This window comes from Amphiprion ocellaris, chromosome 11, assembly GCF_022539595.1.
Source record: "Amphiprion ocellaris isolate individual 3 ecotype Okinawa chromosome 11, ASM2253959v1, whole genome shotgun sequence".
Lineage (NCBI taxonomy): Eukaryota > Metazoa > Chordata > Actinopteri > Pomacentridae > Amphiprion > Amphiprion ocellaris.
Window position 1 is genome coordinate 6,921,834 of NC_072776.1, and position 12,324 is coordinate 6,934,157.

At 38.8% G+C, this 12,324-nt stretch overlaps 1 protein-coding gene across 1 annotated transcript; it reads left to right on the forward strand.

The window, feature by feature from the left end:
• Positions 1-6,098: 6,098 nt before the first annotated feature.
• rpe (ribulose-5-phosphate-3-epimerase) lies at positions 6,099-12,031 on the forward strand. Its single transcript, XM_055014894.1, has 6 exons — positions 6,099-6,276; positions 6,612-6,691; positions 6,793-6,932; positions 7,909-8,043; positions 11,108-11,194; positions 11,289-12,031. The coding sequence occupies exons 1-6, from the start codon at positions 6,155-6,157 to the stop codon at positions 11,409-11,411; spliced, it is 687 nt and encodes a 228-aa protein (XP_054870869.1). The 5' UTR covers positions 6,099-6,154; the 3' UTR covers positions 11,412-12,031.
• Positions 12,032-12,324: the final 293 nt, after the last annotated feature.

Consider the following 12,324-nt stretch of genomic DNA (forward strand, 5'->3'; position numbering starts at 1 on the left):
AGTCGTCCTCGTCAAATCCTGTCAGGGGACCGTTTGACCTCAGAGACAGGAAGAGAAAATGTCATGCAGAGTTAGTGTTTGCGTCTGTTCAAGACGTGAACAAGTGCATATCTTTCAGCCTGTATTTACGTAGCTGCATCTGTGTTGGTTTCTTATCTTTCACTGAGCTGGAGTTGAAATCCCTGAATGGCTCCTCACTGAGTACAAGGATTTTCGAGAATTTGTTGAAACTGCTTGAGTCTTTAGCGCTCTCCACAGTGGGTCCAGCAGCTGCTGGAAAGACCAGATGGGGTCAGGATCAGTACTCCCACTTAGATCATGTGATAGTGAAAGTTCTCGCCATTTTTCACAACAAATTTATTTTGTCCAAAGGAGATAGCCGCTCAGTGCCAAAGAATTTCCCACATGATGTTTTGGTTTTTTATTTGCTGCAGCTGAGTAATGCTCAGCAGCTGATGTTCCTGCTGTATTCTTAGCAATACAAACATTTAATACTCTTCCCAGCAGAGGAGAGACTTGTCATGATTCATAGTTCAGGCTGAACATGGATACTGACCAGGCTGTTCTATGAAGAGTTGGCAAAAACACCTTCCTCACTCCCAGATTGTTGGCAGATTTGGTCTAACTTTGAAAGCAAAAGTGTGTGCTGGAATATATCGATGCAAAACAAGTTTTAGGTTGATTTAAAACCAGCACCACAAGATTCCAAGTACAGGATTAAACACTCTATTGAAGAAAAAAGGAAAACATATATAAGATATGTAAAAATCTTTCAGTCTGATCTTAGAAAGCAGCTTTATTAAAAGTGGATTTCCAGCTTTCATAAACCAAACCTCGGCACTCTGGAAGCACATGTTGTGAGAACATATTAAAGTAGGCAGTGTTTTTCAGCAGCATCTACAATCTTCAAATATTAAAGATTAAATCGGGGGGGATTAGATGTTTTATGAAGTTGGGAGGTAACGTTTGCTCACACCAAACACTCAGTAGGCTACTGGTATTAAATCGCAAAAAAAATATGCTCCATAAATCTGTGTTTTTATTCATTCAGAACTCGTTGCTATCATCTTGAAATGTCACCAGTGGCCCTCTGCTCCCATTTCTGGCCTTTTGAAGTGATGTGTTGTCCTCCATAAAGGGCTAAATTATGACTAGCGGAAGAGTCCGTTTCTCCCTAGAGGGGGTTTTCACAGGCGATTAGTGTTATACGTTGACCACTGGTGCTCAGAAGTGTGCTGTGGTCAGGGTGCATAAGCTGAGGTCATGTCAAGGAATCCCTAACACAAACTGATCAATGCTGTTTAAATAACCAAGAGGAAGCCAATTATGCTGATGACACCAGCATTTAAACGCATTGATCTGTGAAGATTAAAGGACCACATCATTGATTTCAAGTATTTTTTATGTACTTGTAATGATGTGACAAACCGTGTGATATACAGAATGAGCCAAACTGTGCAACCATCACGAATAAAGACTACTACTTTAGTTTTACTGGTTGCAAAGTCTTGAGTTTTATGTGGTTAATGATTGCTCTTCTAGGGGCCACAGTGACTCTTTATGGCTACTGTTCTACCCCTGAGAGCCTCTCTTTAACATTCAGCAAGCAAAGGCAAGTGTAATGTGCAAGCGTGAACATTTTCCAAATAAGAAACAGCAGAATTGTATGTTAAATTCATTAGATCTAAAGTGATTTCTTACATTTCCTTCTTTACATACCTACCTGATTGGATCATTACTTTGTAGCAGGTTACAGGATGTAGACACAATCCCGCTGCGCTCGCTCCTAATCCTGCTCTAACATCTTCACGGATTTCCCACATCACACACCTAATGAAAGTTTCCTACTAAAGATACACCAAACACAAACAAGCTCCTCCTGACCCCCATCGACAGGAAAACAGACTCGATCAGTAGCGTTAAGGTAGCACCCACCCCACCCTTCCCTTTCCACTTACCACAATGACATAAAGCCGTGGAAGGGAGAGGCTAGAAGGACACGTTCCACGTCTGACCATCACAAGATCTGGCTTTTCGCTGTTTGTTTGCTCAGGCATCAGGCAGAAGAAGGAGGAAGGTTTCAATCAAGATAATACATGAAAGTTTTGGAGTTGCACCAAGTTCTTAGTTATCAACCACTGCACAGAAGAAAGAAAAAACAGATCAGCACCATCATCTTTTGTGTTCCTGCCTTTTATTGTTGAGGTGAAGGGTGACTTAAACCCAATTTATCCAAGGTTACAGCTCACATGCTGCAAATGTACACATCTTGAAGAGCACTTAAAGCGCACAGGAATTCCTCCTTATATGGATTCATCATACAGTTTCCTCTTGCAGATTGGCAGTTGTTGTGTGAAAGGTTGATTTGTATGTTGCGTTTCCAGGATGTTCTTTATTGGTGTTGAGCTCATCATTGATTTGCTAGATCACTAATTCATAGCAGGTAAATGATGCACTTCAAAAAACTGCTAAACAAGTTCAAACATGCTCAGTACACCCTGCTGTATACCTGGTAATTAGCCGCGTGTAAAAGCTAAAATCAAACCTCAAGGGACGTAATTGAAAGCGCCAACTTAGTGAAAAAAAAGGTGAAAAAAGCAAATATTAATTTCATTAAAAAAGATAAACAAGCATATTAATTGCCATAGCTGTTGACAGACCTTAAAAATGGCAACAACTAATGCAATGGACACACTAATTTAGCAGACCGCCAAATGGAATTGATTAGTCTTCAGCTTTTATCCACATCAGTACCTAATTGTCCCCGATGTGCTGAAGAAAAGAAATTTTTTAACTGTTCACAGACGACTGAGATGCAGGAACGCGTGTAACGAGAAAACTTTCATCCACAAGCTCATTAGGATCACAGAAAGTACATTCGCACATTCTAAAACCTTTTAAAACTGTGAAACGCCCACCTTTGTCACCACAGTGTGTAAGTAAGATGTCACTGCACTAGAGAGTGGGAAAATTTAGGATGTGATCAGTGATGAAAGGCTGCAAAATCAGCTTTACACTACAAATGACTTTGTTTGTGCTTTCATTTAAATCTGAAAATCTACAAAAGCATTGTTTTTTGAGGGTTTTATTGCCCAATTTATTTCCCATAGTGATTTCGTACAGGACATATGTATCATTTCAGTTGGAAACTAAGTGAACACATGTGACAGTACATCACTGGTACAGTACTGGTTATTAAAGTGGTTTTAAATTGACAAAATGTCAACAATGAGCAATAGAGAACAGCTTGACAGCGTCCAAAAAGTGGGTCCAAGTCACATTCCTGAGCTGCTCCTCCTCCGCTAAACCAAAAAAGGTGTCTTTAATGGGGACCTCCAGTAAGCAGAAGCCTGTGGCTGTATGAACTGACGTGCATGTGTGTTATAGCTGTTTACAGTGAAGGTGAGGAATGTGTCTTACTGTCAGCTGCAGAGAAAGAATGACCCCTCTTAAAGCAGAAACACAAATGCATCAGCCAACACAGGCAATGCGTCGACCTTGAGCGTGACCCGAGTGAAAACACGCGATTTAAGCACTCAGAATCACTTAATTAGCTGCACTGAATCATCTTCCATCAACCCTGCTCTTAACCATCACAGAGACACTTTCTACACAGAGTTTACTATGAAGGACTTTTGTATGGACAGACCAATAAAACGGGCCCTTGCAGCTATGGCACCGGTCCACAATATGGCTGTCAAAACTTTTTCTTTTTTTTTTTCTTTACTACCTTCCTCAGAGTCACTTGAGGCCCCAACTCTCTGTGGCGCCAACTTACTCTGCTCAAAACCGGCATATATCATGTCTACCAGGGTGCGCCATGCCACCAGTGTTTCCATCTTCGCTGCAGTAATACAAGACGTGGGCAAAACTCATAAATGTCAGATTCTGTTTAAGCAATCTGGGTATATGAGTGTTGCTCTTTGTGGGCTGAGCCCCAGCAGAGAGCTGCAGCGAGGCTTTTTAAAACCCAGCAGCCTTCTGCTGCTTATAAATCACAGCGACTTACACAATCATGTGGAAAAACATCCAAACTATTTCAGTGGATTTTGTCCAAGATGGTGAACAAACTAATCAAACAACAACAACAACAAAAAGAGCTATTAGAACACTAAACTAGAGTAGATAAAATACCATAATATAGGACTGGAAGAGCACTGGGACTAATTAAAACTCACATATTTTCAAAAACTGACAACTGTCCATACAAATGTGTGCCAAGTGAACAGAAGTTTGCCATCACAGTCATGTCATTGAATAGAGTGAAGCACGGAGACAATAATAAATGTAATAAGCACCTGTGATAATCAGGAAATAAGCAAATAACACACACAATACACACACAATAAAGATGTTTGTCCTGGAAAGTTATTCTTGTTTTGTCTGTTAAGGCTTTACATTATTCTTTTTCAGGAAAGAACCACAGTTTTGCAGGAATATTTCTCAACTAATTATTGCATGCAGAGGACAAAACATTAAAGGCCTCATATTGTGAATGTTTCTTAAGTCTGTGTAGTGAGATTTGGACTTTACAGCACAAAAATATTACAAATATGGTTCATTTTGCCATGACTAAGTATAACAAACTGTTCTAGTCGTGGTGTTTTATTGTCTTCAGCTCTGAGAACCACTGAACTGCTGCTGTTCTGGGACTGAGGAATGACAGAAGTACACGCTGTAATATCTTAAAAGCTTTTATTCCATACCTCCAAGTTTGCAACAACAACAAAACTCAAGAAAAGGTGTCTTTTAATTACGTCTACATCTTAACACTCAGTCTTTGAAGTTGAATCCAATGTGAGAGAGTGAGATGAAAGCTCATTAACATATGATTTATGCGCCATCTAGTGTAAAAATGCAAGGATTGTCTCATTATACATGCGAAAGTGTGTGAGCCTTGAACATGGACTAGAAGAAAGTTGTCAAGCTACAGTCGACACACAAAGTAAAATCAAAGATTGGGGAATTTTACTGTAAAAATAAAACTACTAAAGACCGTAGACTACGGGGGAAATGGATGCTTGGTAAATCGAAGACACGTTGGGCCAGAATAATGGTAAATAAAATGAAATGCAAAGTATTAAATTTGTCAGTGTAGGTTCTTATATAATATTAACAATCACAAATAAAACATCATACAAAGACAATCATGTATTTGCTTTCATTCCTACAGAAGATATGTGATAAAGTTGGTGTTTTTTAAAAAATGAATAAGTTGGTACTTTTGTGAGCACTTTTATGCTGCGACTTATTCACTAATTTATTTTTCAATTGCTCAGTTTGTTGCTCAGTCACTTTAGATTATTCTGTAAACTGTATGTGTACTTTTATCAACTTGTCTCCACTGTTTCTGAATTATTGAACTGTATATATTGTATTCTTGTTGGCTGCATTTCATATTTTGTCTTTAACATGTTAATTTTTTTTACACCATTGCCTGCAAAGAACTTTAAATCACCTCTATATATGATAGTCTGCTATATAAATAAACTGCTATATAAATAAACTTGCTTACCAGCATTTGCGTTGCTTTTTGATAGTTAAATATAAGAAGAGGCGTTATATGTACGATATAGATAAAATCTGTGCAATATCAGCATATGTGGAATATTGCTATTTTCTACATCCAGATGAATCTGTGCAGTATCTGAATATTCACATTATGTATATATATATATTTTTTCTACTATTTTTTCCTACGTTTGCACGTTCCCCTTGGCTGCTGTAATAGTGCAAATTCCCCCACTGACATTAACCCTGTAAAACCCAAATATCAGAAAAAAATGAAAAAAATAATATGTATTCATATATAAATACTAAAAACTAATAATAAAAAATGTAAAAGTATTTTATACACACACACACACACACACACACATACACACACACACACATATATAATCTGTAAAATCCAAACATAGAAAAAAATATCAAAAATAATATTTTTTAGATAAAAATAATAAAAACTAATAATAATAAAAAATAAAACTGATGTATTTTTGCAGCAGTGGGTTTTGCAGGGTTAATAAAGGGTCATCTTAGCTTTATGACAACTTATTTTGAAGGCTACCAGCGGAAGTTACGTCTTATGATGCGGCTAACTTTACGTGTTTTAGCTGCCAGGCTGTATGCTCACAGCACCAGCAGTACCAGCATGGCTTACAGCGCGAAGATCGGTCCGTCCATCCTGAGCAGCGACCTGTCCTGTCTGGGCAGCGAGTGTGTCCGGATGATGGAGTGCGGGGCGGATTATCTGCACCTAGACGTCATGGACGGGTCAGTGTGTCAGCAGCTACATCAGCTAGCATGCTAACGGCTAGCAAGCCAATTATGAGCTCAGTGCTGGAGAGCCAAAGTTGGCTAACATCAACAAGCTAAGCTAGCCGGCCAAAAGTTAAGCTGCGGAGCTCATATTTATATAACTGGAGTTTATGCGTTAATTGTTAGAGGCTTGTAAAATCTACGAGTGTCAAAGAATGCACTTTATTTCAACACTTAACGCCTCTTCGGTCTGTCGAGGTGTTTACACATAGCTTAAGCAAGACGTTACTTTGCAGCTGTTTATGCAAGATGGGAGATTTTCACAATAGCTGCTTTGCTTCCCTTTAAAGGCACTTTGTCCCCAATCTCACATTTGGTCATCCCATGGTGGAGTGTTTGAGGAAGTCAGTAGGCCAAGACCCTTTCTTTGGTGAGGAAATAACACACTTCCTTGACTTTAAAAACCATAGGTATGTTGAATCATGCTCTGCTGTGTTGGAGTACAGCTTTCTGACAGTGTAAATGTTGCAGACATGCACATGATGGTGTCTCGGCCGGAGCAGTGGGTGAAGCCAATGGCAGCAGCCGGAGCCAACCAGTACACCTTCCACCTAGAGGCCACCACCAACCCCGGAAACCTCATCAAGGAGATTAGAGAGAGCGGCATGAAGGTGAGGTGGAACCACAATCACACCTGAGCTCTTGTACAAACATAATGCCACAAGCTAGAAGAATAAGTGTGTAATGGATCTTGAGATGTAGTTACAAAACCACATAATGCTGAGGCTTGATGGCAAAAACTCCTTGCTGAGATGCATATTTGTATTTGTACCAGACGATATTGATAGAAAGATATGAAGTATTGGCATCACCTGGGTCAATATATAATTGTGGGACTTCTTGTAACATAGTTGACATTTTTGCTGTTTTCAGGCCTAAAATCAACATGGCCGCCTTTAACCAAACACCATTTTTAGAGAAAGATTATTCTAAACATTACATATGCAATTGAGTAAAATTGAAACTGAAAGTTACTTATAAAGATATTGTAGTAAACCTGTTGACATGTAATAAATCCACACTTGACTCACACACTACTTTATATTAAATAACTCAGAAAGCCTTGGAGTCCTGCCAGACTTTTCTCCAGGAGGAAATTACATCATGTGGAGCAGGTCATGTGATCTGGAATTAACACACTTCCTCGAGAGGTGTTTTTGTAATGGGTAACTTAGTTGAAAGTGATACAATTTGTTATTTCCATATGACATTTGATAGATTGCCAAAAAAGAAATATCTGTCATGACATCAACTTAATAAAAAGACCACAATCAAAATATTTTTTTGAATAAGTTCATTTTATTATTGTTTAGCTAATTAGAAGGTGGTTGTTACTAAATTTGGACAGTTATTTAATTGACATTTTAGTGATATCCAGTCATTTTTTTTATTAATAAGTGATTGTTTCCATAATAAATAATTGTGGCATTTGTAAAGACATGATCATAATGATTGAAATATTTTTTACTCTTAATAAAAATGTATGCAAGATAAATCCCATGGACTTCAAAAGTCCCTCAATTATATGTTGACCCACCTACAAACATATGAGTGCTAAGGTGACTGAATGATGTGACTCCCCTGTAGGTGGGTTTGGCCATAAAGCCGGGGACCACAGTTGAAGAGCTCGCCCCCTGGGCAAACCAGATCGACATGGCTCTGGTCATGACTGTTGAACCTGGCTTTGGAGGACAGAAGTTCATGGAGGACATGATGCCAAAGGTAAAGAGGCTATCTGCAATGTACACAACAACACAAACTAAGCTTTAAAGCTTGCCCTGCAGCAAATCCACAAAAAGTAATACCAGCAAGTATTGAACACAGTGAGTTATGCAGTACAGTTGGTGTTGTTCTGGGTCCAAACTGCTCTGGTATATGGTCCTGCTGTTACTTTAATACACAATGAGATATGAGCCTTTGTAGAGAACATGCAGCCTACTGATCTGACATCATGCTGCGGGAGGAGAGAAGAGAAAACGTTGGAGCAGCATGCATTATTAAAATCACCGGTGTAGAAATATTTGCTTCTCTAAAATGTACAATACTCCAGAATTTGTCAACAAGAGAGCACATCCTAAATGTGCACCACCTTGGAAACTGTTTGTACATTTTACTGTGCATTTGTACTGTGGTAACATCACAAGCATTGCATCACAGTTCTGGAGAAAACATGAACAAGTTGACCTTTGTGACAAAAAGAAACAAACTACACACCCATTGTACACAGAGTTTAGACACCAGAGGGGTGTACCACGAAGCAGGTTTGACATAGCCAGGCTTTCTTTGTGAAAGTCGATTAAACAAAAACCGAGAGATAACAGGTTTAACAAAGGTGCCTATCAACTTTCTTTGTTAACTGATGTTTTCTTCTCTAGAATCTGTCCACACAAAAGTGGGCATTTAATGGGTCGTGTGACTCTTCTTCTGCACAAAATGAACAATGGTGTGCTGCTGCTTCAGTCAACAGGTTGTTTTAACAGAGAGCAATAAGAAAAATAAAAAATCCTCACGGTAAAAAGTCCTTCAGGACAAGAATGCTGGTAGAAAACAGTTACAAATGCTCAATATATTTCTTTTACCGATCAATGCAGCTGCTTATTTATAACTGACAGATGCACAATAAAGCTGTTAAACTTCATATATTTAAATATGATATTGTATTGAAGTGCATTTAGGTCTGACACTGTCCCATTATGCAGGATATCACTTTGATTTTTTGCCAAATCAAAGTGAAACAGAAATTCATGTTATTCATTGAATAATACCAATAGAATGATCAATTTTCTAACCTTTGTTTAATCAGCTGCAGCACCTGATAATAAATCAGGATTAACATAAAAACACATTTCTGCATCACCAGCTGAATACATGACAGGTTCCTATGGCAATGCGTTGTATACAGTGTGCGATACTGTAGCTGCTCTGCTTCATTCAGTGTTTTTTTTAATATATACACTACTGTTCAAAAGTTTGGGGTCACTTAGAAATGTCCTTATTTTTGAAAGAAAAGCAGTTTTTTTTCAATGAAGAAAACATTACATCAATCGGAAATACAGTCTAGACATAGTTAATGTGGTAAATGACTATTCTAGCTGGAAACAGCTGATTTTTAATGGAATATCTCCATAGGGGTACAGAGGAACATTTCCAGCAACCATCACTCCTGTGTTCTAATGCTACATTGTGTTAGCTAATGGTGTTGAAAGGCTAATTGATGATTAGAAAACCCTTGTGCAGTTATGTTAGCGCATGGATAAAAGTGGGAGTTTTCATGGAGAACATGAAATTGCCTGGGTGACCCCAAACTTTTGAACGGTAGTGTATATATTATAAAACATTTTCCCTCAGCTGAGAATCTGTATCGCTCATAAAGAATCGTCGGGAAGTGATTTAGCTAAAGGGAGACGCTTCTTGCCACTGATTTAAATCCGAAACTCTGAACATGTAGTACAGCCCTCTGATAGGTGATCTGAAGAGCACTTCAGATGAGTAACTGCAGGATAGAAGAGACGACTTATAAATAGCTATTATGTGTATCAACCAGATGATCATTATCTACCTGTTTCGAAAGGGAGATTTGTGAAAAGTGTAAAATTACACTCGTGTTATAAAAGTGCAGAGTTAAGTTTCACCATATCATTTTTGCAAAACTACAGAAAACAACATGTTTGTGCTTAGTGCTTTTCTCTTTCTCTTACTGTGTTACGCTTTTCAACACTCTCCAGCAGGGGTGTTAAACTCATTTTACTTCAGGGGCCACATTCAGCCCAATTAGATCTGAAGTGGGCCGGACCAGTTAAATCACAGCATAATAACCTATAAATAATGACAACCCCAAACTTTCCCCTTGTTTTAGTGCAAAAAAAAGTAAATTATGAAAAACTTATAACTTCTAGATCACAGACTGTCTACCAAGGCACAAAACATTTAGTCCCAGGTATCTGGAGCTGAATAATATTGTGTTTCACTTTTCAAAAGATGAAAAACAACAAAAACAAGACAAAATATTACAAAAATGAGACACAAAACCACAAAAGCGAGAAGCAAAATGACAAAAAAATTTGACAAATGACACAAAATAAAACAAAAAAGAGACGAAAAAATTTGACGAGTTACAAAGCAACAAAAAAAATGGACAAATGAGACAAATAATGACAAAACGTAAAACAAAACAATGAATAAAGCAAAACACAAAATGACAAAAATGAGACAAAAAACACAAGCGAGACAAAAAGGACACACAAAACGATAAAAATGAGAAACAAAACAACAAAAACATGACACAAACGATAAAAGTCAGATAAAAAAGGACCAAAAAACAAACAACAAAGACCAAACAACAACAACTAGACAAAATGTTACAAAAACGAGACACAAAACAACAAAAGAACAATGAGCAATCTGGTATTTTACTTTATGATCAAAACAACTTGTCATGGTCCAGAAATTATTTTGAATTTATAGTTTTACAAATTTATAATTTCCAGTTAATGTCCTCTCTGTAATTTTTACTCTTTACAAAGTCGTCCTGTGGGCCGGATTGGACCCTCTGGCGGGCCGGTTTTGGCCCGCGGGCCTTATGTTTGACACCCCTGCTCTAAAGGTTGGAAAGTAGGCTCGATATTATTTAGTTGTTCACAACCTTGACCGAAGCACCTGTTTACTAGTAGTTTTGTCTGGTTGAGCATTCATGTGATTACTTCCCCATCATTGTGTCTATTAATTTAGCAAAATAAAAATTGTGTCATGCAGGTTTTGAGCTAGTTTGTTTGACTTCTGTGCATAGGTGAGCTGGTTACGGAGTCAGTTCCCGTCGTTAGACATTGAGGTAGATGGAGGAGTCGGTCCGGACACCATTCACAAGTGTGCAGAGGTGAGAGATACAACTATAAACAGTTTACTCAAATTAACTCCTATAAAGCTCAGGAGTTTTCCTTTCATTGTGTCTCTGCTCACACTTCCTCCAGGCCGGGGCCAACATGATTGTGTCAGGCAGCGCTGTGATAGGCAGCGACGACCCTCGCTCTGTCATCGCTCTCTTGCGCACCGTGGTGGCCGAAGCGATCCAGAAACGCTCGCTGGACCGCTGACGTGTCCCGTCCATGGAAGACCCGACAGCGACGCTCTACCTGCCCGTCCCAGCAACGCACCACAGCAGCAGCCGGTGGAAACCGCTCAGTACGGACATTTCTGGGGTTAGAGGTCGAGGGTCACCGTCAGAGCAGGGACAGCTTCGGTGGAGGTGTGAGCTGACGGCCAAATTCAAATCACTTTGACGCGAGTGAAGCTGCGTTGTGCCTCTGCGACACTGGACTTCATCCTCTGCTGCCACTGTCTCCTTTCTGAACAGTTTACTTCAAATGAGTCTCATCTCAGCATGGGAAATGTAATTCCCATCAGGACCGGGGCTAAGGTCACCCTGATAAACTCTGTAAACATTCCTAAATATTGCTTTGACTGTACGTTTGGATCTATAAATCGTTTCTGAAAATACAGTGACCCAAGAAGCACTTTGATTAGCATATCTTCAGTTTTGCAAGTTATTTTTGGACTTCTGTGTGAAATCATGTTTCATAGAGCAAGAAACTATTTTGGTTCAATTGCTGTTTTGTTTAATGCCCAAGCTACTCACCGTACTACTGAGCAAAGATACTGTACACTTCTAAATTCCGCAAGATTTGATTTGGCAGATTAAAAATTCTCAAGTGAAGTGAAGTGTGTGTTCTTTGCAGTTTGACCTTGAATGTGGTCTGTATCGGCAAACAAAAAAAAACTTTGTAAACCTGTGAAAATAGCTGTATGACTTTAACAGACAAAATGCACTCAGGTGAAGATGTTGATATTTGAACTTCACAACTAAACATGCTGCTTACTTCAGAGGCTTCGCACATCGCCATGGTAACATCGCTAACAGTTTGGCTCGCTGACCAAAAGAGAAATGTTCCAGCCTTAAAACCGTGGAAGTGGATGTGTCTTTCTCATAGCTGAAGTAAAACAAATATC

Bases quoted from the DNA above. Each gene is read 5' to 3' on its own strand.
- rpe (XM_055014894.1), top strand. From the start codon at position 6,155: ATGGCTTACAGCGCGAAGATCGGTCCGTCCATCCTGAGCAGCGACCTG. The intron at 6,277-6,611 runs GTCAGTGTGTCA...TTCCCTTTAAAG, and splicing joins CACCTAGACGTCATGGACGG to GCACTTTGTCCCCAATCTCA. The intron at 6,933-7,908 runs GTGAGGTGGAAC...ACTCCCCTGTAG, and splicing joins TTAGAGAGAGCGGCATGAAG to GTGGGTTTGGCCATAAAGCC.